Genomic DNA, 25,256 nt, shown 5'->3' with positions numbered 1-25,256 from the left:
CTGGCATTTCGGGGATGGGAAGAATCAAGGCGTGCGTATTCAGACAAGGGCATGGATGGCGTGGTCCAAGGTTTGAGACTGAGTGTGCTGTATCCGTAGATAAACAGGAAACGGCTGCTCAAACCAAGACGCTCTTATGCATATCTCACTTTCTACTACGTGTAACTTAGGCTGTAAAGCGCAACGAAACGTTTGGTCGCTGATGACCCCCAGAATGCTCTTCCAAATGACAATTGCTGACGGCGATGGACGTGGTGAGTGGTCATGATGGACCATGATGCTGAAACCCATCATTATTTCGGCTCTTGATGTTGAGTTCGTCCACGACAAGGCCAATCATCAAGTGCGCGGGGTACCCTGCCATGCCCTGGTGATGCATACAATGCAAATGTGAAGTGACAATGCCAATTGACGGTCGGTGTTCGCGGCCAGATTTATTAACAAGTACCCTCGTTTCAGACTTTCAGCTGCCATGGTTGGATCATAAGCCCCATTATCATCATGAACGTTCAATATCACGGTATGTACTGCAGTTGATGAGACTTTGAAGTCTGCGACCCCTCCCCTACCTTAGGTACTAGGTGATCCATATTCCATCAAAACCGCCCATTTCGCTTTGTCAAGCCCAGCTTCATTCAGTAACTTCCTATGCCATCATGGCCACGAGATTCTGCACAAGAATTGCGGCTTGTGCGCTTGTATTCGTAAGTTGGTGGAGCTGCCGCCCAATGCCCTGGCTCTGGCTCACCAATCCCTTGATCTTTCTGACATATCAACATCGTATTCATTGATCTCGTGTCACCTATAACTCTCCTTTTTTTGTTCCTTCTCCCGACCCTCGTGTCGTGCACTTTGACAGGATCTCGTGCTGAGCAAAACCTCTGCATAATCCTTATCTGCCGTGTTGCCGGACGCCGCATCAACTTACGAGCTTTTGCAACCCGCGTAGTCGCAGTCCACAAGCCTAACTACGTCCCTAAGTATGTGGGTAGGTAAGGTAGGTAAACAAGGCTTGCTTGATAGGCATCATGGAGCTTGCGATTGGCGTGCATCCAAGCCCCCTAGACGACGCAGTATCCTCGTTCAGGATAAGCCCCAGCATGATGAAGTTCGATCGACTTGTACATCTCAAGGGATGGGCCGTTCTGGAACTTCCATCTTATAATAATCGTTGACGAACTTGCGTCATGGCACGGGAGAAGAAGCTGAGCATGAAGCTTGGATATCCGAGTGATGCAGAAAATGTGCTCGACCGTCCAGTCCAACAATTGATACAGCTCGCCGTTGGCGGTTCAACGAGCCACTTCAACCTGGCGTTAAGCGGCGTGGCATCTCATGGATGAAACCGTGATCATTCGTCAATATCTAAGAGATTGTCAGCAAAAGTCACCCTGATCTCAGGCCAATAACCGGCGAGTCCGTGAAGCTACAGGATAGCACTGCAACGGTCGTATTGAATCTACACTTGCAGGAGCTAAGTTGGGTAGTTTTCCATCCACAGAGGCCCCTGTCGAGAGACCCTTGAAAGTTGACGGCCTGCACTGCAGTCTGCAGCACCTCATGTACCATGTCATGTACTCCGTACCAGTATGTGGGTTTTGATGCTTGACACGAACGAACGACGCCGGCTCCAATGTGCTCTAAAAAAGAAACCAACGCCCCCACTGGTGGATATCCATGCTTGATGGGCGATTACTGCGCTACATAAATTCAGGGACCAGACTAATAAAAGTTGCTGTCCTCCATCATCTACCTGAGTAGTGATACTCTATTTCATGGCAGTTCCCTAGGTTGTTTGTGGATAACTCACCTAGTCACCGTCCCTCGTTGACCGCTCAATTGCATACCTACCTAGCTTAGAGACATGTGGATAAGGAGGTTCCTGATGCTTGGGAAGTGGCATGTCCATGAGGCTACTGAGGTCCAGTGTACGCTGACATCGACAAGAGAGTTAAGACTCGACATAGACAGCTAACAAATATTTAGACAAATTTAGAACCTTGGAGCATCGCTGAAACATTGAAAGTTACTGGAAACCTACGCACAGTCGAACAATATTCTGCAACTGTGTTACTTCCACCAGCTCAATTTCGCCCATCGTCTACAAGAGTTCCATTTCTGAAGGCTCTCGTGTCTGAAGTAGTGACTAGGAGTTCAATTGGGCTTGTAGTATATCTTACAACACTCTGTATAGTCTCTCAAGTATCGCTTGAGACAACAGATAAATTGCTTACCGTCGATTCCAAACATCGAGGTATGTCCGAGCGACGGCTGGCGGCAGATATGATCAAATACAGGATACCTATCCCGCAAGATGCTATCTGACGAAAAAATGCTGTTCAATGATATCCCTTACTATGGTCCTGGATGCAACCTCGTGGAATTTGCCAAGGCTCTGATGGGAGCATCCTCTGCATCTTCGAATTCCTCTCAATGTAAGTTGACTCATAAGTGTTGTTGTGACAGTGGTTCTTTTCAACACGTAGTATTTAGGTAATCATCATGCCATGCTTAAGACTGTACCAAGAGCTTTTCCTTTTTGTTTGACTTAGTTTGGTATCATGAATCTAGATGAATTTGAAGCAGGCTGTATTGTGACGTTGGGAACTATCCCATCACAAGGAGTAACAATGCTGAGGCCTTTGATTCGATGGATTTGAGTAGTGAGATGATAAAGAAATCTCTTAATTTATACAAATTCCGAGGTACGGTAGTTCTGACGGCCACTTGAGGTCCGAGGAAGATATCCCTCGTTCAAATACCAAGGTAGGTAGTTAGATCTCGGTAAGTAAGTTAGTAGGTAGAGGGGTACTACCAAACTACGGCAGGCAAGTAAACTGCCCAGACACTGAGACATAACTGTATGGTCCACGCTAGCTTGTATTAGGTGAGCTTTGCCGTAACATCTACCTAAGGTACCTAGGTATAAGTTGATAGGAGGGACATCCAATGATTTACGCCAAGGAGCAATACAACACAACACAAGGCACATTACCTACATTTACCATATATAAAGCTGCCATCTTCCTCTTTTGAACTTGACAACTCGGCAATGATTTAGCTCCGAGAGTTTTACCTGCTCGTGATACTCTGCCATTAACTGAGTATCAACAGTCATTGTCTGGCCAATCAGATCTATCAACACTCATCGATAATTATTCTCACGATCAATCGGTATTTTCGACCGCTTCACCGTCCCCGCCGTCTGACCGCCTTCCCAAACAAGCAAAATCTTCCATCAGCCATCAGCGATTTCGGAAATCGGCCTTCGGTTTCCATTTTTCATAGCAGAGCTACCCCCTCATCCTCTTCCTTTAAACCGTCAAACGCCTCAGCTTTCTTTTGCACCCCGCAAAGCAAAGGCGAAAGCAGAAGCAGAAGCAGAAGCAAAATACTGCCCTTTGCACCTGGATCAGGTATATATATACATACACGCTTCCGTACAATCTCACACGAGCTCACTTGCAAGGTCCAATTGCTCGGCCGAGAGCAATACACCAAATAAACAGAGCTTCACCTCCCAGTCGCTTTCCAAGGCGGGGATCTCCAAAGCAAAGCTCCACCATGTCTGACAACAACTCGCTCTTCGCGAGGCACTACATCGATTATGTCTACGCCCCTGGCCTGCTCCTCGTCGTTGGCACTCTTATCGTCAAGAAGGAGTGGGCTCCTTGGGCTCTTCTTGTCGCCGTAGCATTCGGTCTATACAACTTCATGGCCTTCCGTAAGTTGCCGCCAGATAAAATCTCCCCCAAGTCAATGTCGACTAACTTGTAATCGCATCGCAGAGGTCAAGACAACCCTCAAGCCCGATGTCTTTCAGGAGTTCGAGCTCGAGGAGAAGACCATCGTCTCTCACAATGTCGCCATGTATGCCGCCCCCCGTCCTCGCCCTGTTCGGTATACTGATCTCACGATAGCTACCGCTTCAAGCTCCCCAGCCCCAAGCACATTCTCGGTCTTCCAATCGGCCAGCACATCTCAATTGGCGCTCCTTGCCCCCAGCCCGACGGCACTACCAAGGAGATTGTTCGTTCCTACACTCCCATCTCTGGTGACCACCAGCCCGGCCACGTCGACCTCTTGATCAAGTCTTATCCTCAGGGCAACATCTCCAAGCACATGGCCTCTCTCACCGTCGGTCAGACCATCAAGGTCCGTGGCCCCAAGGGCGCCTTTGTCTACACTCCCAATATGGTTCGACACCTTGGTATGATTGCTGGCGGCACTGGAATCACTCCCATGCTCCAAGTCATCCGCGCCATCGTTCGCGGCCGAGCTGCCGGAGATAAGACCGAGGTCGACCTCATCTTTGCCAACGTTACTGCCCAGGATATTCTTCTCAAGGAGGACCTCGATGCTCTCGCTAAGCAGGACTCTGGTATCCGCGTTCACTACGTCCTCGACAAACCCGAGGAGGGTTGGACTGGTGGCGTTGGCTACGTCACTGCCGACATGATCGACGTAAGTTCTCTCGCGCTCAACTTTGCTACTTTCAGCGACTGACCATATTCTAGAAATATCTTCCCAAGCCTGCCGATGATGTCAAGATTCTTCTGTGCGGTCCTCCTCCCATGATTAGCGGTCTCAAGAAGGCAACAGAGAGCCTTGGCTTCAAGAAGGCCCGTCCTGTCAGCAAGCTCGTCGACCAGGTCTTTGCCTTCTAAGCATGCCAGTTTCTCCAGCTTTATAACCTGTGCCAATGCCTTACTCCTCTCGGTAAGGAATCGTACCGAGGCTCATCAATAGCAATGTAAAAGCCAGCCACCTCATATATATGTATGTGTGTATATATAGAAAAATGAGCTTACAAGAGACGGAATGATACATAAAGTCTGATTACGGGACACGGCCGCTGAGGAGCCGCACATCCCAGGAATAGATGAAGGACCACGACACGCGAAGACATGTCAATTCACGTTAGTTGTATACCACAATTTACTCACTTAATCTCAAGTATCATCTCTGTCGGGGCACACCACAGTCTATCTAGATGACCAATTGTGAAAAACTCGCTTTCCATTCATTCCTACGCCATGATGTAAAAACCTTCTAACTTATGATACAAATAAACCCAATGGGAGGGAACCCTTTTTCAGCTTATATTAGCAAAGTTACATTCTTAATTATCAACTTGTGGCTCCTTTTACTCGTCTTCGTCTGCGTCGGCCATGCTGGTATCTGCAGCAGGACGAGACTCATCACCAGAAGCTTGCGCAGGTGCATCCCCATCTTCATTGTCCTCTTCGTCACTGTCAACGACACGTCCACGACGAGCTCGCTTGTGCTGTTGGCGCGGAGCGATCTCCTCCTCGTCATCGTCTTCGCCTTCCTGGTTGGCGCCGTCGTCGACCTCCATCTTGTCATCCTCGGCAACCTTCTCCTCAGCCTCAGATAGAGGAGTCTCTTCGCGATCGATGTTTCTCTCGGCACGCTCGAGCTCATCATCTTCGTTCTCGTTCTCTTCGTCGCTGTCAACAACAATCTCGGCCGACTTGAACTTGGATGATTCTTTCTTTGTCAGACGACGGCGCTTCTTTGTGCGTTCCTCTTCTTCTTCGGACTCATCGTCTTGACGGTCACTCTTCTTCTTCTTCTTTCCTCCTGATCTCTTGGGCTTTGGTTCTCCCGAGGCCCTTGGAGCGGTCTTCCGCTTTCGTTTTATCTTCTCTCCCGTCTCGCTATCAGTCGTCATTTCGGCCTCGGCGCGAGCCCGTTCCTCTTCCGCGCGTTTTTCAGCTAGGGCCTTATCTTGTGCAGCAATCTCTTCACGTTCCTTCCTAATCTTTTCTTGTCGCTCCCGTTCTGCTTCTAACGCCTTTTGACGAGTTTCTTCACGGCGACGGAGCTCGGCCTCTCGTAGCTCTTTGGCTGCCTGTATTTTCTCCTTATTTTTCTCCTCCCACTCTTTCTGCCTACCGATGGCTCGTTCAAGCTGTTTACGCAAGGTGTTACGGGCCATGTTCGCACGCTGCTCGACATCGTGCTTAGGGTAAGGGGTTTGCGGATGCGTCGCAATCTCATCCAGTGACGCGATAGCAGCCTCGAGGCCCTCAGCGGCCTTTTCGAGCTGTTCTGTCGAGCGCTTATTCTCTGGTAATCCTTGGACCATTGTAACAAGCTGGATTTGCACAAAAGCCACGTTGAACTTGTAATGCATCTGCTCAGGAGCAACCTCGAGAGCCTGTCGAGTAGGAATAAGCATGTGTACAAAGTACAACGAAGTATGAGAGGAGGGCACTGACCTTCTGAGCACACTCAAGCGCCTTGATGTGTGCATCCACATCACGTTCCGCCCGCCCACGATTCAACCATGTTCGACCCAAACAAGCGAGGATTGTTGCATCGTTGGCTTTGCCATCTTTGGAAAGAGCAATCTCATAGTGCTCAATGGCCTTTGAGTATTGTCTGAGCTCAGCATATATGTGTCCCAGGTTAACATAGAGGTGGGAGTCCCTGATAGTTTCTCGGACCTTGTTGAAAATCCCCAGTGCCGCCTTGTATTCCTTCTTGTCCTCGACAAGAGCAATGGCCACACCCTGCGCAGCATAGGCGTTCTTTGGATCCAGCGATAGCGCCTTGTCAAAAAACTCAACAGCCTTACCGTATGTTGCACTTCGTTTTTGTTTTTCCGAGTCCGATTCACGGCGCATCTCTCGTGCCTGCATGAGATACAGATTACCCATGCCCACGAGAGCGTGTCTATCATGTTTGTCATAGTTTTGAAGCGTATGCTTGAAATGGCGGAACTCATTGTCCTCACCCAGGTTAGCTGGGCGTTTCCTTGAGCCAACCCGGCCCAGATACCAGCCGTACAAGGCCCGGACCTCCAAGTCGGTATTGTTCTCCTGGTACAACTTGGCGACAGCATCAGGACCTTCCTTGTTTGGATTCTTCCTGAGCTTGATATAGGCAAGTCTGGCGCGAGCATCCGTGTAATCGTCGTGTCGAGCTAAGAGACTTTCGTACACCTCAACAGCCTTGTCTGTGAGACCTCTAGATTCGTAGCTTCGAGCCAAGTTGAAGCTAATTGTGGATACGAGGGCATCTGTGTCCATCTCAGGGTCCTTCTCGCCAATCTTCATGCAAGCACCTAGCGCGGCCTCGAACAGGTCACTCGCAAGCTCATGTTTCTCAGCTTGTGAGTGGAAACAACCGATGTTGTTAAGTAACTGAGGGGGCAGCGATTTGCGAAGCGCAGCCTTGATCTCGACCTCATCAGTGACATCTTCAGGTCGTTCGGATGCCGGGACCTGGTCCAATTCAAGTTGCTCAACTTGTTGCAAGCATTGCAGAGCCTTGTCAGGGTGATCCGTCTCATACAGGCGTGCCAAGTTAAGGAGAACTGAGGCATCTGGCGATAATGCCTTCTTCGGGTCCTTCCAAGCATTCCGTACGCCCTCCAGAAGAGCGGTCGCTTTCTTGAGTTCAGCAGACTTATCCTCCTTGCTATCGCTTACCTGGGTAGCGAAGACTTCCTCGGCGTACAGTGTGCCCAGGAGAATCATAGCCTCATGGTTCTTGGACTGTTGGATCATCTTTTCCAGACGAAGCTTGGCTTCTCCCAGGTCATTTTTCAAAACTGAGAGCTGAGCAACGCCAAATTTAGCAGGAAGGTAGCCCGTCTCAGCACCTCCGCGAGCTTCATCGGCACGACGATAGTAATCCGTCGCACGCTCCGTGTCACCATCATAATGCTCTTTTCTCGCAAGCATGTACCAGCCATCACTGGCAATGGCATTGACGTCTGTGTACTGAATAGCTTTGTGCGCCAACTTGTCGGCATTGTCCCACGACTTTCGAGACAAGAAGTAGCCGGCAAAAGTCGAGCAGGTAAGGGGGAGGTTTTTGTCAAGTTTGAAAGACTTCTGCGTGTATTCTGTCATGGCCTTCTTGTAAAGCTTCAAGAATTCGTCGCTGTTTACAGGTACGTGACCGCTCGCATCCAGGTAGTAGAGGCCGAGGAGAATGTTGGCAACCTTTGAATCAGGGTTGATCTCAATGCACCTCTCCCATGCCATCTTGGCGTCATCCTTGAAGCCAAGCTGCCAGAAACAGCAGCCAATACCAATTCGGGGATCTGGGTCAACCAAGTCAGGCATCTTTTGCAGAACATCCTGGTAAATTGTGAGCGACTCGGGGTACTTGTGCATTGAAAATAAAGCACGAGCTTTTCCCATCAGTGCAAGCATGTTTTTACCCTGGGAGACTCGTAGGGCATCGTCGAAGGACTTCACGGCAGTCTTGAGGAGCTCGTGCTTCTCGGAACCGATGCCTCCAGTAGTCTTGGACGGTGCCTGCAAAGAGGCCCGTAGAAGGAGGAGAACGCCGCGGGCGAGAAATATGGGAGGAAACGATGGGTTGAGTCGAGCGGCATCGTTGAGGGAGGATGTCGCGAGCTGTAGATAATACTCCTTTGTCTTGGCGTCAGACACAGAGGTGCCCTCGGGTGCGACACGGGGAGCCTCTCTGCTCTTCCACAGATACATCCAACATAGACAACAGATCATGCTGACTTTATCGCGCGGGTTGGAACTGTTGCTCTGGATGGCGCTGCCGCCTCGCTGGAGCATCTCGATGGCATGATCGATCTTGTGTTGTTTGGCATAAGCTAAAGCGACGGTCATCCAGTAGGTTTTTGCGGCGCGCTCGTTCTCGAAGAGGGTACAGAGTTCAGTAGGGTCGTCGACGAGGTCCTCGAGGTCGATCTCGACAGCCTCGTCTTCCTGGTCACCTTGCACAGGGATGTCGATGGCGGAAGGGATGTCAGTGAATCGGGTACTGACCGGCGCGGACCGTGTTCCGCCATTGACACCATTCGCGGCTGCTGTTTGCGAAGAGGACATTGTGGTTAAAAAGTGGCGTGAGGATAAAAGAGTGGTGTTGTTCGTTCGGGAGTAAAAAAGTTGGTTCGAGGAACGCGTCGCTTGGAGCTGTCAATGCGCCTCGAGTTAAAGGAGGATCAGCTCATCGAGTGGTTCAAAGACCAAGGGACATAATCAATCGCAGAATCTGAGCGAGCCTGTGTGGTGTTGTCTGTGCGGGTTGTGATGATGGCGCCGGAAGTTTTGGGCGTATCAACTTGGTCTTGTTGAATTCGCAGGATGAAAGAGAATCTGAGAAGCTGCACCTGGACGAGTCTTGAATTGCGGTACGTACTTGGCGCATATTAATGGGGCGAGAGCCGCTCGCTGATTGGCCAATGACTTACACGGCGAAATCTCCAGCTTGAGGTGATTACATGGAAGGATCCTAGTAATGAGACAGTCAGGCTCTGTAATAATAAATTTCAATTTAGTAATTTGAGCTAATAGTAGCACTATGGTATTGTATGTATATATTTCTATCTGATTTGCTGTAAATAGGACTGTTTCTGCCTATATAAACTCTATAATAATAGTTTACTATATTTAATGATATTAAAATAAATACAAGTAATAGCTTTTTTTCCCCTATAAGTTTCTATACTACTGGTTATTCTGTCTTATATTTCATGCTCTTATTGATGTCCTGTATTTCCTTTTTTTTTTTTTTTTTTTTGCCTTCTAGATTACATGAGTCAGAAAGGAATATGTTTCTATGCAGTGTATTCCCCTCTATTCGTACTTCTCAAACATCACTATCGTTATGTACGGCATCGCAATCCCTCTCAGCGCTCCAGGCTCTCATTTTCAAGCGTCAAACACTAACATTTCTATAGTCATATTACTTGAATCGCTCACAGGCCCGGGTTGGTGGCCTGGCGACCACTGGGCAGCTGCCAGACAGTGTCAGCCAGCTTTGCCAACGATGAGCTATCAAGCTCGGATATCCATATCCCTCCTGGAGGTTCAGATATGTTTTTCATTCGGAGCATCTAACCTCATTTCTCTTCTTTCTCCATGCCGTCAGTTACTCGGGTGAAAGATATTATCTTCTTCGTCCTCGCCTATCCACTGGGAGGACTTTCTCTCCAACCTTACTTTCACTTAGGTGCAGATAACACAGTCCGGAAAGCTTCGATGCGATGGCCCCCGTTACTCCTATCGACCAGGTGGGCATCGCCTGTCCCAACATATTGAGCCTTCATGTTCGAGGTCACAAGTGTTTGGGTTGGGACTGCCTGACTCCCTCTGAACAAGCAGGTATTATCACCAGTGCTACAGTCATCTTGATCGTTCTTCTCTTTGCCTACATGTACTACTTAGGAAGAATAACGACAGCTCACCAGGAAATTGTGCTCCGCCGCCAACGGAGGCGTAGAAGACGCTCGTTGGCCCTCGCCCCGACTTTTTCACTAGTACAACTACCTCCTGTTCCGAGATTCCCAAGCCAACAGGTATCATATCAGCCTGTGCTCTATCACCCCCCTCTCGCCCCTCTCGCTCCAGCTCCCCTCCCGCATCTTCAGGGTCCTTCGGGAGTGATGCCTCAGCAGCAGATCCCAGTGTTTCTACCTGTTCAGCCAACTACATATGTTCAACCACAGCCAGTATTTCAACCTATGACTCACCAGAATGAGCCAGTCAGACCAATGCAGCGTTCTAGGTCGTGTCCAGCTTCTATGTCTTCAAGCGGTTTACCCCCTCGGCATCCTTCATGGCGTCAGCGTCTCCGTCGAGTGTTTGGGCTTCCTCTCGGAAGAGCTTCGACCGTGGGTAGCGAATCAGTTCCCGGAACCCCTCTCATGCCACAGCCTCAGCTTGAAGGCTCTCATCGAAAATCGAACGCATACAGATCTACGGATAAACAAACAGAGGCTCATGAAGCACCTCGCGCCAGTCAAGACCTTGGGCACAACGGCGATCCCTCGGATCACTCTCGAGGAAGTAATGGGAGTGATACAGTTGGCAGTGATAGAATCCGGTCGCCAGGTTCTGCTGCAGCGACAGTTCATAGTGACGACTTCGATCTTATCTCCAATGTGCAACTATCGCATACTCATCAGAACGCATCCGACGCGCAAAAATCTCGCGCGCAAACAAATGTGTCAAACGCCAATGATAGCAACCTGTCAAATTATCACAACCCTTTGGCCGTGCTACCTCTTCGACCCCCTTCCGATCCCATGGAAAGGACACCGACTCCCAAGTCTAAAATACTAGACACTCGACAGCATATTGACCAACTCAAAGTTGTGGTGCCTGGGTAGGGTACGCTCGTATACCAGATTCATCTAGTACTAACATACCATCAGGCGGCAGTCTCGTGCTTGTACGCCAACATTGTCCCGTCAGTCACCCGTTAGGACATATCATCCTGAGTGCGAGCAGCACCACCGAGGTCGTGAGATGCACAGAAGAAATTGGGACAGCACGTCAGTTTATGTGTTCACATTCTTGGCTTTGATTGATACTGATCTACTGAGTTAGACCTACCAATGCAAACTACATGACTGAAGGCATGACTGGCCCTTCAACACCTCAGCCCACTCATCAAGGGGGCGGCATCTACTAGCCATGTGCTTGAGACTTGAACACTACATGTGGCTTGTTAGTCTGTAACATGTGATTTCGGTTGCTTAAAAGAGGTGAAGTGTGAGGGATTGAACTGAAGGATCCAGTAAGGAGAAACTAGATTTCTTTGCAGGAATGTGTTGGCAGTTACCATTTCATCAGTAACAACATTGTTGGTGTATAGGTAATTGAGTCAATGTAACGGTCAACAACCATTGGATTTCTTCCAACAGCTGCACCCGAACTCGGCTTGGGCTAGCCAGGCTCCGCGGAGGTCACGGGCAACCAACTTTCCACTTTCCATTTCTTATGCTGTTGGCCAGGTCTCCAATGAAACAAGGAGTCAAAGAAAACCAGTCCCAAGGTCTGGTAGACTTGGAGTAAAAACACCTCAGTCTTTTTGTCATTTGGGTAGGAAATCACTAACTACTGGTACGTATTTGTATACCTTATGTAAAGCGACGTCCAAAGATGCGTAATAGGGTCACGTGCCCACCTCCACATCAACTATCTTACCCTATACTGGCCCTCCGCTCTCGGAGCTCCATAGAAATTTCCTGTGTGACGCATTGAAAGCCACAAGCCATATTCATCCATTCTTAAATGGCCTCAAACTGTCGCTCTGTTACATCTGGGGACGACATATCGAGAGTTTAAATTTATCAACGCCCTTGGGCCCTCAATCCTTTTGCATTATTCATTCATTGGCTGTAACTGTCAGGAATTTTCCTTGCATTGTGTACAAGTTCAGCCGGGCATAATGTCGCTACCTGACCCTACTGAAGATCTCGACTGGGGAGGCTACATTGGAGGCATTCATGAGATATTCCACAAGAATGCCGTGGCTCATCCTGACAGGCTTTGTGTGACAGAGACTGTGACCTCGAAGTGGGTTGACGATGTCCCTTTGCATTGAAACATGGTCGCAATTGCATCAGTTGCTAACAACGCATGCAGGGCGCCAACAAGAACCTACACCTACCGCCAAATTGATGAAGCAAGTAACAACATCGCCAATTATTTACGCGACTCCGGCATCCAGAATGGAGACGTAGTCATGATCTTTGCGCACCGTTCAGTCGAATTGGTCTGTGCATACATGGGAACCCTGGCTGCTGGTGCTATCGTCACTGTCCTTGATCCTCAGTACCCCCCGCAAAGACAGCAAAGTATGGTATACACCGGACGAGAACGAAAATCAGCATTAACTAACATACCATACCAGTCTATCTTCAAGTTTCCAAGCCCAAGGCGCTCATCTCCATTCGCAAGGCTACGGAAGAGAGCGGGTAAGGCCAACCCCAACTCTTGATAACCCGAGAGCTCCCCTCCCTGATTAACGTCTTGACACAGTCCTCTTGCTCCTCTCGTACAAAAGTGCATTGATGATGAACTTGCCATTAAGATCAAGATCCCAGACCTCCGCTTCACCGAAGATGGCGAGTTGATTGCGGGCGAAGACAGTGCTGATATTTTTGCCAATGTTAAAGGGAGGGCCTCAACACCCCCCGATGTGCTCATTGGACCCGACTCCAACTGTACGCTGTCATTCACGAGCGGAACGCAAGGATTGCCCAAGTACGAGCTCTTCTTTTCTTTTTTTCTCCAGCTTTTTAAGAGCTCGAACCTTTATTAACGTTCAATAGGGGAGTGCTTGGCCGTCATTACAGTCTAGCAAAGTATTTTCCGTGGATGGCTGAGAGGTTCGGCCTCTCATCAGAAAGTGTATTCGCCTGTCTTTCCGGAATTGCCCATGATCCAATCCAGCGAGGTGCGGGATTCATTCACTATGTGTTGCAAATGTGACTAACCCTGGCTCAGATATTATGACGCCTCTGGCCTTGGGCGCAAGCCTAATCCTACCCGCCAAGGAGGATATCCAGCACGTAAGGTTGAGCGAATGGATGAGAAAGTGGTCACCAACGACAACTCACCTCACGCCTGCCATGGGACAGATTCTGGTTGGTGGCGCCACAGCGCAGTTTCCTAGCCTGCGCCAGGTCTTTTTCGTTGGTGATGTCCTCACTACTCGGGACTGTAGGAGTCTCCGTCAGCTAGGTCCCGCCTGCACCATCATCAACATGTACGGAACCACGGAAACTTCTCGCGCTGTGTCCTACTTTGAGGTCCCTTCCGCCCAGGAGGACCCTGCAGCTCTGGACTCGCTCGGCGACTCTATCCCCGCTGGCTGGGGCATGAAGGGCGTCCAGGTATTGGTTGTGGATCGAGAAGATCACACCAAGATCTGCCCGATCGGTGTGGTTGGAGAGATCTATATCCGCGCTGCTGGTCTTGCCGAAGGATACCTTAATGATCCTGAGAAGAACAAGGAGAAGTTCATTGATAACTGGTTCGTTGATAACGAGAAGTGGGTGGAGGCAGACAAGGCCAACGATAAGGGCGAACCTTGGCGCAAGTACTACAAGGGGCCGCGAGACAGACTTTACGTCACAGGTGACCTTGGAGAATATCGACCAGACGGAGCTGTGCGTGTCCTGGGCCGTATGGACTCACAAGTTAAGGTGGTCAACGTTTGATTCCATTGTGCGTTTTCACAAAGCTAACTCTTACAGATCCGTGGATTCCGCATTGAACTCAACGAGATTGATGCGAACCTTGGTGGCAGTCCTCTGATCCGAGACTGCAAGACACTGGTTCGAAGAGATCGTAATGAGGAGCCGACACTTGTCAGCTACATTGTGCCTGAGATCGCTGAATGGAAGCGTTGGCTTGAGACTCAGAGCCTCCAGGATATCGACGAAGAGGGTGTAGAAATGGGACCCTGTACTGTCTATCTCAAGAGGTTCCGCCGTATCCAAGCCGAGGTGCGAGACCACCTCAAGTCTCGCTTACCGGCGCACTCCGTTCCTTCGATCTACATTGTTTTGCAGAAGCTGCCTCTGAACCCGAACGGAAAGGTTGATTCTCCTAATCTTCCTTTCCCCGATGCCTCTCTCATGACAGAGGATGCTTCGGAAGAAGATCTGAAGAGCTGGGAGAGCCTATCTGAGACTGAAAAGACGATTGCGACACAGTGGTCGACCCTAATCCCGGGTTTGAACGCCAAGATGGTCAGGTATGCTTCCACTGATAGTTCACATATCCACCATTTCAATACTGACCCTCGATCTCCAGGCCAGACTCAAGTTTCTTCGACTGCGGTGGCCACAGTCTTCTTGCCCAGCAACTGTTGCTTGATATTCGCAAGGAACTACGTGCCGATGTCACCATCGGTGTCCTCTATGCAAATCCCACTATTCGAGGCCTGGGCAGCGCAGTCGACAGTCTTCGCAGCGGCCAGGCTGTCACAGTCGATCATTCTAACGATAATGTTTACTCTGACTCTCTCGATGAGCTTACCAATACTCTAGACGCGAAGTACCAAAGTGCGGATCCGGATGCTCTGAGCCCTTCTAACGGCGCCACTTTCTTTCTTACCGGGGCTACTGGCTTTCTCGGCGCATACTTAGTCAAGGATATACTGGACAGAAAGAACACTAAGCTGATCGCTTGTATCCGGGGAGCCAAGGACCTTAAGTTTGCCAAGGAGCGTCTTGTAAGATCCCTCAAGGGCTACGGTCTCTGGCAAGACTCTTGGGCTGATAGGATCTCCTGCGTTATTGGTGATCTCTCTAAGCCTCGCCTTGGCCTAGACGACGCTAGCTGGAAGCATGTCGCTGATACAGCTGATGCATTTATCCACAACGCTGCGTACGTCCACTGGATCGCTCGTTACGAACAGATGATGGGGCCGAATGTTCTGTCAACTATCGACGCTGTGAAGCTTTGTAACGAGGGCAAGCCCAAGCTCTTCTCATTCGTTTCCTCAACCTCGACCCTCGACACCGACTACTATATCAACCTGTCCGATGCCCAGACAGCTACCGGCCGAGGCGCCGTCCTTGAGTCCGATGACTTGCTCCCCAACCGAACCGGTCTAGGCACTGGCTACGGGCAAACTAAGTGGGTTTCTGAGCAACTCGTCCGCGAGGCCGGCCGCCGTGGTCTCCGTGGCGCAATCGTCCGACCAGGATACATCCTTGGCAGCCGCAACAGCGGTGTTTCCAACACCGACGATTGGATCGTACGCCTCTTGAAAGGCTGTTGCCAGCTTGGTGCTCGTCCTCGCATCATCAACTCGGTCAATGCTGTCCCTGTCGATCATGTCGCACGCGTTGTTGTCGCTTCGACCCTGAACCCTCTCCCTGGCATGAACGTGGTGCATGTTACTGCTCACCCCCGCCTGCGGATGAACGAGCTCCTCTCTGCGCTAAGTTACTACGGTTACGAAGTACCCGAGGTAGACTATGACATCTGGAAGTCGCAGCTGGAAGAGTTTGTCTCGGCCGGAGCCGTGGAGAAGGATCAGGAGCAAAACGCATTGATGCCGCTATTCCATATGGCTACTGCAAATCTCCCAAGCACTACTCGTGCTCCTGAGCTAGATGATAGGAACGCTGTGGCTGTTCTTAGGGCCGATGCAGACCGCTGGACAGACATTGACGATAGCGCAGGAGACGGCATTTCTCGTGAGGATATCGGGAGGTATCTACGGTACCTTGTTGAGATCAAGTTCATGGCCGCACCCACGGGTAGAGGACGTAAGCTGCCCGAGATTGACACCTCGATCGCCGAGGCGCAAGCCCAGTGGGGAGTTGGTGGTCGCGGAGGTACCTCATAAGAAGGCTCTGTTGGATAAAGGCATTGAGTTATGTTTTTGTGACAAGAATACTTTCCGTAGATAAGTAGGTAGGTAGAAGTTCAACGCGGAGTGGCTTGGGAGAAAGGGAATCAAGAGTGCGCTCGCGCGAAAGACGCGAGCATGAGAACAAGGCTTTGTCACCATTAAGCTTGGCTTGTCTAGTAGAAAAGCAGAGTAGAAAATTGACATTTGGTTACATAAAGCACCTATTTTGGTACTCAATATTGACTGATGGAGTTCATGTGAATACCTATTTAACTCGGGCTGCCATTAGAAAGGTTGTTCCACAATGGAACAGGCGGAGCCCCTTCCATGTCACTTGTCCATCCCAAGAGTGGGTAACCTAGGTACCCTAGGCACTTAGGTACGGCACAGAAGAATTGACTAATTGATAACCTAGGCCAACTTCAGCCATCCATAAGGTAGGAGGTACCTAGGTAGCCAACTCGGCCCAGCCCCATTCAACGTCATCCTATTCCCCTTCATTACCTTGCCTAGGTATCCGAACTATAGGCACTAACCTTACTCCCACCGACGACCAACGACTGCGACATCCATCTTCACCTGGGCTTCTTCTCATACCTGGTCTGCTTATTTCTACTCCACGGCCAGGAACAATAGGCCTGAATGTACCCAAGGTAGTCAGCTCCAGCGCATGAATTATCGTCCATATCGTATCGCTTCATTCGACCCATGCTTGCCCCTCCCCCGCTAGCTACTATCTACTTTGCGCTTGCTTGAAGCTCTCGTCCTTCACCCGCAGCCTACCAGCTTCTTACCTTACCGTCCAGGCTCCTGGCTTAAAAGCGCGAAATACCTACCTAGAGGTAGACCACCTTGAGCTGTATTGAGTACCTCTTTCCGCAACACCTGTCGCGATTGCCCTCAGCAAGTCGTCAGAATGTGGAATGACGAGGACAATAACCCGTACGGCACCAGCTTTGACAGGCGGGACTCGCAGTCATCGTCTGTCAATCCGACGTCCCCGTCAACTCGTAATTGTACGTCGATTACCCATACCATTTCACTAGACAGCATTCCCAAACCGTCGCTGAGATGGTTGATTCAATTCTGTCAGAGGCCGAGGACCAGATCAATGATACTTACGATTTTCTCTCAGACCAATCGTTCGAGCCACCTCAAACACCAACCTCCGGTAGCGATGATGAGCATGGCCAGTTTGGCCACGGCGGTGATGACGGCGATGGGGACTCGGCGCAAGATCCCGGCCCCAAGCGCAAACCTGGTGGTTACGACAGTCGCATCGAGCAGATCCTATATGAGAACCCCAAATTATCTATCCTCATCACGGATGCTGGCAAGAGTCTAGAGAGCGGCGGCAGATATATCGTGTACACTATTAAGACTGGCGTACGTCCATCTACTGCTGGTCCTTCGAAATATTTCACTGACGACTACGTGACAGGATCTCGAGGTGCGCCGCCGATATTCAGAGTTTGCTTCTCTGCGCGATGCCCTTACTCGCCTCCACCCTACCTTAATTGTTCCTCCTATCCCTGAGAAGCACACGATGGCTGATTATGCTGCGAACCCCACGAATGCGAAGCAGGACCAGCAAATCATTGATCTTCGAAAGCGCATGTTGGCGGTCTTCTTAAATCGCTGCCGCCGAATGGACGAAATCCGAACAGATGGAGTTTGGTGGCGATTCCTGGACCCTAACGCTAGCTGGGTATGTCGTGTCTCTGAACGCGCAGATGCCACTACTAACTGCATAATAGAGCGAGGTCTTGCACTCTCATCCCGTGTCGTCAATTCCCAAGTCGATCTTGAAAGCGCCTCCGTTGGACCCCGCAAACCCAACTCCGGCGCACAGCTACTTGCCAATCCCAGCAGCATCGGCAAAGCTCAAGACGGCGGCTGGTACCAATCACGATAATAGCTCGGGCCATATACAAGCAGGGCCTCACGCCTTTGGCCGGTTTCCACCTGAGGGTCACAATCTGGGCGAACAGGAGCTGGACCCTTATTTCATCTCATACGAGTCCTCGATCAAGGAACTCGAACAGCTTCTTACCGGCCCAATGGAAAAGGTGAACAGACGAACTCTCAGCCATCTGTCTTCATTGGCGGCCGATCTCTGTGAGCTAGGTTCCGTCTACAACGCCTTTGCGGTTTCAGAGCAGGCACCATCACTCGGACCGGCCATTGAGCGAATTGGCCAGGCAGCTGATCTATCATATATCGCCACAGAGGAGCTCTCGGGTTCCCTGGGTGCTAGCTTTGCTGAGCCCATGCGTGAGCATGCGCAATTTGCGGGTGTTGTTCGAAGTGTACTAAAGTATCGTGTGCTCAAGCGTGTACAGCAAGACTTAACTAGCGAAGAGCTGAACAAGAAGCGAGCGCTGCTCGACCAACTAGAGCAGAGTGAAGCCGAGGCTCGAAGGATTGAGAACTACCTCTCCAGTAGTCAGCAAATATCACCACCACCAAAGCGATCGACGAGCCTCAAGGAGCCGTCCTCTCATCAACGGCGTGATGGTGGCCAGGACGACACCGAGTCCATCGACTCTGACTTTCCTGGGACCCACGGAGACTTTTCCTCACACACACCTTCGGCCAGTCAGGGGTTACCCGAAAGGAGTACCAGTGCGCCGTCCCATAAGAAGATGCCCAGTGGGAACTCGATAACGAACAAGATCTTTGGACCCATCCGACATGCAGTACAAGGGGTCGTTGACGTCGATCCAGAGAGGACACGCCGCGACTTGATTGGAAAGACGAGAGAGAGCATCGGTCAGTTAGAACAAGCTCAAGTTGTCTCGGAGCGCGATGTCAAAGAAGCCAGCGCGAGTGTTTTGAAGGATATGAAGCGATTCCAAAAGGACAAGGAGGACGACTTGCGACGCTACATGGTGAGTTTATGAGCTCAGTCTTGACTAGTCGCTAACATCCACCAGCTCGCCTATGCTCAGAGCCAGATCGAGTGGGCCAAGAAAAGTAAGCAACAATGGGAGGAAGCTCGAGCAGAGGTAGAGAAGATTGACGAGTCTTAAACATGTTTTATTCTGTTGTTTTGCGTGCCTGATGGGATGGTTTGAAAGCCGTAGATGATAAGAAGAGAGGAATAATATTCCCATATAATTCGTTGGCTTCTTCTCTGCTTCGGCCTTTGCACTGACACTCATGTTACTTATGGTTTATCGTGAAGTTGTGCAAATCTGCGAGTTTCGTGCAGTCCTTCTCTGATGAATTATTGGTCTCGCCAGGAGAGCCACTAAAGACCGTACAAGTGTCACAGGAATGCATACCTTGCAAATAAACATTGCACGTCAGCTCTGGGAAAAGAAAAGAAGAATAATTGAAATAAAAACTTATAATTTTATTTTATTTTTCTTACCATTAGCCTTATACAAGGCCATCAAGCTCTTAACTTTTCAAACTACCTAGGTAAGGCTCAAACAGTGAGGCCCCTATAGTAAGCCAGCCTCATGGAGGTTAAAATCAGTAAAGGTCTACCTGGCTCAGTGGCGCAATTACTATCTTAACTAGGTAAACTAGCAATATAAATACAGCCTACAGGTCCCTTGACAGCAACCTACCTACCTATCCATGGATGGCTGGGAACGCAATGAGGTAAGGTAGTACGCGATCCTGCTGTAAGTGTTCCTTATCGATAAGCATTTATCATAAAGGACAGTAGCTTCATTGTCGCAACAACAATCAAACCTCCCTCCGCCATTGCTCCTCACCGCAGTCATCGCGATGGCCCAACAAGATGGGCCCATCGCCTCTATCGCGGAGCCAGGCATCAAGGCTCAAGGACAACTACTCCACGAAATGCGCAAGGAGGTCGCAAACCTTCTCAACAGGTCTGCCACTGGCTTTCCCGGTGCGCAGCCCGTGAGCTTCGCCCGTCAGCATCTCGAGGAGCTCGCTCAGCACGAGTAAGATTGACATGGGACGCTGTCTCGCTACCTAGAACCACCAGCTAACGGCGGCCTTGTAGTTACTACGTAGTCGAAAAGTCCGACGGTATCAGATATCTCCTCTATTCGACAACAGACGAGAATGGAAACGAGGCTCACTACCTAATCGATCGCAAAAACGACTTTTGGTTCATCACGAACAGGAGCCTGCACTTCCCTCTCGAGAACTCCCCAGAAGCATTCCACACCAACACGTTGATCGACGGTGAACTGGTTTGGGACACAGGCTCCGACGGGAAGCGCGTCCCCATGTTTCTGGTCTTTGACTGTCTGGTGCTGGATGGTGCCATGCTCATGGAACGAACGCTCGACAAGCGGCTCGCATATTTCGATCAACGATTCTATCGCCCCTACAAGAAACTTTATCAGGAATACCCTCAGGAACTAGAGTTCCAGCCCTTCTACGTGGAGATGAAGAAACCCCAGTTTGCCTACGCCATTGATATGATGTTCAGAGATATCCTCCCCAAGCTAAAGCACGGCAACGACGGCCTCATCTTCACCTGTCGCACCACTGCTTACAAACACGGCACCGACAACCACATCTTGAAATGGAAGCCGCCAGAGGAGAACACTGTAGACTGCCGCCTGTCCCTGGACTTTGTGGAAGTTGAGCCCAGCGACGAGGAGCGTCGCGAAGGCATCAGTGAGCCATTCATTGATTATGACAGCGTCCCCAAGGCTGATCTCTACGTCTATGCGGGGGGCAGCGGCCCCGAAAAGTACGAATATTTTAACAGCGTGTTCATCTCCGAGGAGGAGTGGGAGACTCTAAAGTCGCTCAACGATCCGCTCAACTGGCGAGTGGTTGAATGTAACATCGATGAGCAGGGTCGGTGGCGTATTGTGCGCTTCCGTGACGATAAAAACGAGGCCAACCACATCAGCACAACTAAGAGTGTGCTTCAAAGCATCGAGGACCGGGTTTCGGAAAAGGACCTCTACAGAGCAGCTGGGGAAATCAAGAATGCCTGGAAGGCTCGGGCGAGCCGGGGCCCTGCAAGGTAGAATAATCGACAGGCAAACACGGCGTCTGGGGATATTGGTTCTGTATCGATGGGGCAAGGCGTTGGGAAAGGATTATGGATAGGAGATTCTCAAATTTCACCACTGAACCGCATAGCATCTCGCAAGTTCGATTTGAACAGACACCTCTTCTTAGATACAGTCATAACCGACATGAAACTAGGAGTTATTAACAAACCACCTCAAGTAACGTCAACATCAAGAATTCGGTGCGAAATTAATAGTACCCGTGCTGCGTTATTGAACTTTTTAACCTAGACCTAGTTCCCGGCGTCCCCTTATTCATTACCTAGGTACGCAGCATAGCACAAGCCAAGAGCGGATTTACAGATCATCTCAATTCCATTTCCAGTTTGGATACCAAGTCCAATGCCAATTCTGACCGCAGAAACTCCAATTCTCCTGACGTGGCCCATGCACATCTTGCAAGTGCTTTCTTGCCATTCCTTTCCTTGATCACATTTTCTCAAAAGGGCAGCATATGCGCCGATAACCACGTCAATGCTCAGAGCGCAAACATGATAATAGCCACTAGCATGACGGTGCAGCTAAGATTGGTGGTTCCGCTGGTACCTCCCCACCCACGAGGCTCGGGCTTCTTGGTGCCTCCTGAGACGACAACAGGAGTCGGAGTAGGCACAGTAGGCACAACAGTAACGCTACCGGATGGACCTGGAAGTAACGTATTGTTGGCGGTTGGGTAAGGTGGGTAAGCAGGAGGCGGAACCATGATAGTTGTTGTAGAAGTTGAGGGCACACCAGCAGTTTCGTAAACAGTCGTTGTGGTGCTACTGGTAGGAGAAGCGGTCACGGTGGGTGAACATTCGGGGCATTTGCTAGTCAAAGTGACAGTGATGAATGAGTCGGGAGCTGTGATGGTCTTCTCAACGGTGGTGTACTGGGTGACAGTGCTCAGGCCTTCCCGAGGTGGATAGAGACTTTGAATGGTAATAGTTGTGTGCGGTTTGGGGAGGATGGAAGATACCTCGAAAGAATTCGTGGTGGTCTCAGGACTGGAGCTGGTGAGGGCATTGGATGAACCAACAGTGAGAGAAAAGTCGGTTTTGCTCTCAGTCACAGTCTGTGGGTTACCGGTGACGATTGCGTCGGATGGACCACTGGTAAGAGAGAAATCTGTTTTATTCTCGGTCACAGTCTCTGGGTTACCGGTGACAATTGCATCGGATGGATCACTGGTGAGAGAGAAATCAGTCTCGTTCTCGGTCACAGTCTCTGGGTTGCCGGTCACGGTGGCTCCAACAGCATCACCCGAGGAGCCCTGGGAGACCTTGTCGTTAGGTACAGTGATCGTGTAGCTCTCTGTCATGGTAACGATCTGAACCTCACAGTACTCGATAGTGCTCTCCCGTGTGGTGACAGAAACGGACAGGGCTTCACCAGGCACAGTGACATAGCGGGTTCCAGTAACGGTTGCAACCTCGGTGACCACATCAGCATTCGAGGTGTAGCTGACACCATAGATTGTAGATAGAGCCGTCTTGGTCCTATTTCTAGAGGTCAGTGGCTTCTCGGATATCATAAAAGTACCAGTGAGTCGGGCACATACGAGATTGGGTATGAACCACCGGTGCTCTCGAGATGGCGAGCAATGTTGTGCGCCTGACCACTTGAAGGAATATCGGCATTGTCGTTTCCCAGATAATTTAAATGGATGTTGGCTATTAATTGGTCAGTTTGTCGCAAGTTGTGGAAACAGCAAGTTCCAAAAGCATACCGTAGGCTGCGCCAACAACACCCACGCCAAACATGACGGGGATTGCACATATGACAATCAGAAAAGCAACACACAGATTGACAAAGAATCGGGATCTCTTCTGCTTGCCACCCCGGGACATTTGGGGAGTTCGGGCAGAGCCCTTCTCGGGATTCATCAAGTCCGCCACTGGAGATGGAATCAGCCTTGGGGAGTACTGGAAAGCAGTTGCACACGTACTTGGATCAAAATTGATAGTGAGTAATACTGGATAATCAAAGTCACTGCTATTGAGATTAGCAAGCTATTCGACAGGTAAACAAAAGTACACAAGCGCAGTTCGTGATGAGGGCGATGCAGTCCCTGACACCCGAGACCAAGTGAAGGGCAGTGCTATAACTAACAAAAGAGTAGAAAATGAGATAACAGATACATACCGATCGAGTGGATAGAATAAGGCCTTTTCTGGGTGGAAAGACAAATTATGTTAGACGACGTTGGAGTAACGAAGTTTGGAAGATGGAGGAGTAGAGTACAAACGAGGGACGAGAAGAGGAAAAGGTAGTGAGGGTGGGAGAGGGAAAGGAGCGGATGGCCTGTTGAGTGATCCAAGGAAAGAAGCAGGGCTGGAAGGAGGTTCCTTGGCGGCGGGAGAAGGCAAAATTCGATGAACAGAGCAGGAGAGGCAGTGATTCATCATGGCACCAAGCAAGAGCAGGGCCGCATATTACTCTGCTGGCAGCTGGCAGCCAGTGGCAGACTTAACGCTTGCAGTAGCACTTAACAATCTTGTCTCCCAACACCTACCTTGGGACAATGGAGTTTCGAAGTGAAGCAGCGATCATAAATCTTGAAGGATGGAGAATAATGGCTTACATTGAACTACGGCGATTTCAGTTGCCTTGTTCCGCCGTTGATCGAGTGTTAGATGGGAGTTGAACAGTAGCTAGATCTCCCAATGGAAAGGTGACTAAAAGGATCGGCCTGTTTTAAAGAGAGAAGAGGCATGAAATAAGAAGAAAGGTAAAGAGGTTGCATTCTTCTTCTAAAGGGGCAACGGCTCAACTTGTACTCAACAGCTTGTCACCAAAGCACTACAGGCAGTCGAGATATCCCACGTAACACTATCGTCCATTTCCATCCACGGAAGATGCCCTTTCATAGGCGGGTACAAGTTAATTATCCCGTGGGCAGCAACTTACAGGCTAGCAAAATAATTCGACATATGGTAAACGATGGGGCCAAACTTGTGCGACAGACATTTATCCTGAAATGCTCCAGGCCGAAACCGCAAGGGAACTTTCTAGCATGAAACCTCACAATGGAGGCTCTGTGTGCCAGATTCGCCTCACGGTGAAATGAAGCAAACATACCCATGGTCGTACATAAACGGCTCTGTTGCAACGATTCGAGGTATCACGGTGTTCGCAACACTTAAATCCAATGTCGTGCATGTACGTACCAGCAGAGCCAGCAGAGTTGAATTATCGGTTAATTGTTGAGCTTCTAGATACGAGATAAATATGTGATGACAAGGTAATACAGGAAAGGTAGTGCTCGTGATATTGCTGTCTCTCAACTCTCACTTGGGAGCCGTTCACTTGGGACCCTGGCATATCTCTGTCAATGGGCCATCCATATAGACTTCAATTACCAATGCGGAGTTCGATTGCCTTGGCAGTGAGTGGGCAGGCAGCTAAAGGTATATATATCTGGAAGCTATGCCTGAAGATGGTATCAACGACGCTTGACTGTCAGACAGATGCTATGGGCTACATAATCCCCAATTAGGAGCCACGACCATGTGACAAAACCGTGGTAGCTCACAATGGAGGTTTTGGTTGGTTGCTTTAACCTAGGTAGGTATATCTGTCTCCAAGACAGGGAGCATTCAACCAAAGTACATGAATAGGGCGATAATGAGAAGAACAAATTAGTGTCTCAGTGTGAAGTTCCAGATCGGAGCCAAATCGCCATCTCAGTGAACATCAACCAACAATGACGTGCCATGTTGTCGAATGGTGGTTCAATACCTTGGCAGTGCAGTTGTGTTAAAAAAGAAGAGGAAATTAATAAAAAAAGCGAGACTTGAAGTTGAAGTTTTATGTGCCTAGTTGCCTCCATGGTAAGGAAGCATACTGGTAAACATCAAGGGCATATCCTATTGGTGGGGCAACTTCCCAGGCTATTCAGGCAGTGACTGAATTACCTACTTAGGTATAGGTAGGTATCGGCTTTCTGGTCGGGTGCTACCTTAGTACTAAGCTTTCCTACCTTACCTATACCTTACCTAGGTACCTCAAGGTAGTGACTTAGTAACTACCTAGTAGTACCTATCTTGGTCAAGGAGGCTCCTGTTCATGCTGCTTGGCTGAGTACTTACCAACCCACACACCCACCCAACATCCATCCCCCATCGAAGTGGAAGT

At 49.8% G+C, this 25,256-nt stretch overlaps 7 protein-coding genes across 7 annotated transcripts; 5 read left to right on the top strand and 2 right to left on the bottom strand.

The window, feature by feature from the left end:
* Positions 1–3,564: 3,564 nt before the first annotated feature.
* FTJAE_605 (NADH-cytochrome b5 reductase 1) lies at positions 3,565–4,667 on the top strand (the record flags this gene model as incomplete). Its single annotated transcript, XM_037352623.1, has 4 exons — positions 3,565–3,724; positions 3,789–3,870; positions 3,921–4,464; positions 4,518–4,667. 4 exons carry the CDS (start codon positions 3,565–3,567, stop codon positions 4,665–4,667), a joined length of 936 nt encoding a protein of 311 aa, XP_037212307.1.
* Positions 4,668–5,146: 479 nt separating this feature from the next.
* FTJAE_604 (tetratricopeptide repeat 1) lies at positions 5,147–8,846 on the bottom strand (the record flags this gene model as incomplete). Its single annotated transcript, XM_037352612.1, has 2 exons — positions 5,147–6,184; positions 6,246–8,846. The coding sequence occupies 2 exons, from the start codon at positions 8,844–8,846 to the stop codon at positions 5,147–5,149; spliced, it is 3,639 nt and encodes a 1,212-aa protein (XP_037212306.1).
* A 1,160-nt stretch (positions 8,847–10,006) lies between these two features.
* FTJAE_603 (aminoadipate-semialdehyde dehydrogenase large subunit) lies at positions 10,007–11,436 on the top strand (the record flags this gene model as incomplete). The annotated part of the gene is made up of 3 exons (XM_037352601.1): positions 10,007–11,127; positions 11,177–11,296; positions 11,352–11,436. The coding sequence occupies 3 exons, from the start codon at positions 10,007–10,009 to the stop codon at positions 11,434–11,436; spliced, it is 1,326 nt and encodes a 441-aa protein (XP_037212305.1).
* A 759-nt stretch (positions 11,437–12,195) lies between these two features.
* Positions 12,196–16,116, top strand: FTJAE_602 (aminoadipate-semialdehyde dehydrogenase; the record flags this gene model as incomplete). The annotated part of the gene is made up of 7 exons (XM_037352590.1): positions 12,196–12,323; positions 12,393–12,604; positions 12,661–12,724; positions 12,789–12,973; positions 13,257–13,957; positions 14,009–14,511; positions 14,571–16,116. 7 exons carry the CDS (start codon positions 12,196–12,198, stop codon positions 16,114–16,116), a joined length of 3,339 nt encoding a protein of 1,112 aa, XP_037212304.1.
* A 922-nt stretch (positions 16,117–17,038) lies between these two features.
* Positions 17,039–19,154, top strand: FTJAE_601 (sorting nexin-41; the record flags this gene model as incomplete). Its single annotated transcript, XM_037352579.1, has 5 exons — positions 17,039–17,103; positions 17,169–17,508; positions 17,564–17,830; positions 17,880–19,013; positions 19,059–19,154. 5 exons carry the CDS (start codon positions 17,039–17,041, stop codon positions 19,152–19,154), a joined length of 1,902 nt encoding a protein of 633 aa, XP_037212303.1.
* A 709-nt stretch (positions 19,155–19,863) lies between these two features.
* FTJAE_600 (mRNA guanylyltransferase) lies at positions 19,864–21,095 on the top strand (the record flags this gene model as incomplete). Its single annotated transcript, XM_037352568.1, has 2 exons — positions 19,864–20,045; positions 20,108–21,095. The coding sequence occupies 2 exons, from the start codon at positions 19,864–19,866 to the stop codon at positions 21,093–21,095; spliced, it is 1,170 nt and encodes a 389-aa protein (XP_037212302.1).
* Positions 21,096–21,618: 523 nt separating this feature from the next.
* On the bottom strand, positions 21,619–22,969 carry FTJAE_599 (uncharacterized protein; the record flags this gene model as incomplete). Its single annotated transcript, XM_037352555.1, has 3 exons — positions 21,619–22,618; positions 22,681–22,792; positions 22,849–22,969. The coding sequence occupies 3 exons, from the start codon at positions 22,967–22,969 to the stop codon at positions 21,619–21,621; spliced, it is 1,233 nt and encodes a 410-aa protein (XP_037212301.1).
* Between the last annotated feature and the right edge of the window lie 2,287 nt (positions 22,970–25,256).

This window comes from Fusarium tjaetaba (genome assembly GCF_013396195.1).
Source record: "Fusarium tjaetaba strain NRRL 66243 chromosome Unknown NRRL66243_c0000015, whole genome shotgun sequence".
Taxonomy (NCBI): Eukaryota; Fungi; Ascomycota; class Sordariomycetes; order Hypocreales; family Nectriaceae; genus Fusarium; species Fusarium tjaetaba.
This window is presented reverse-complemented; position numbering and strand designations above follow the sequence as displayed.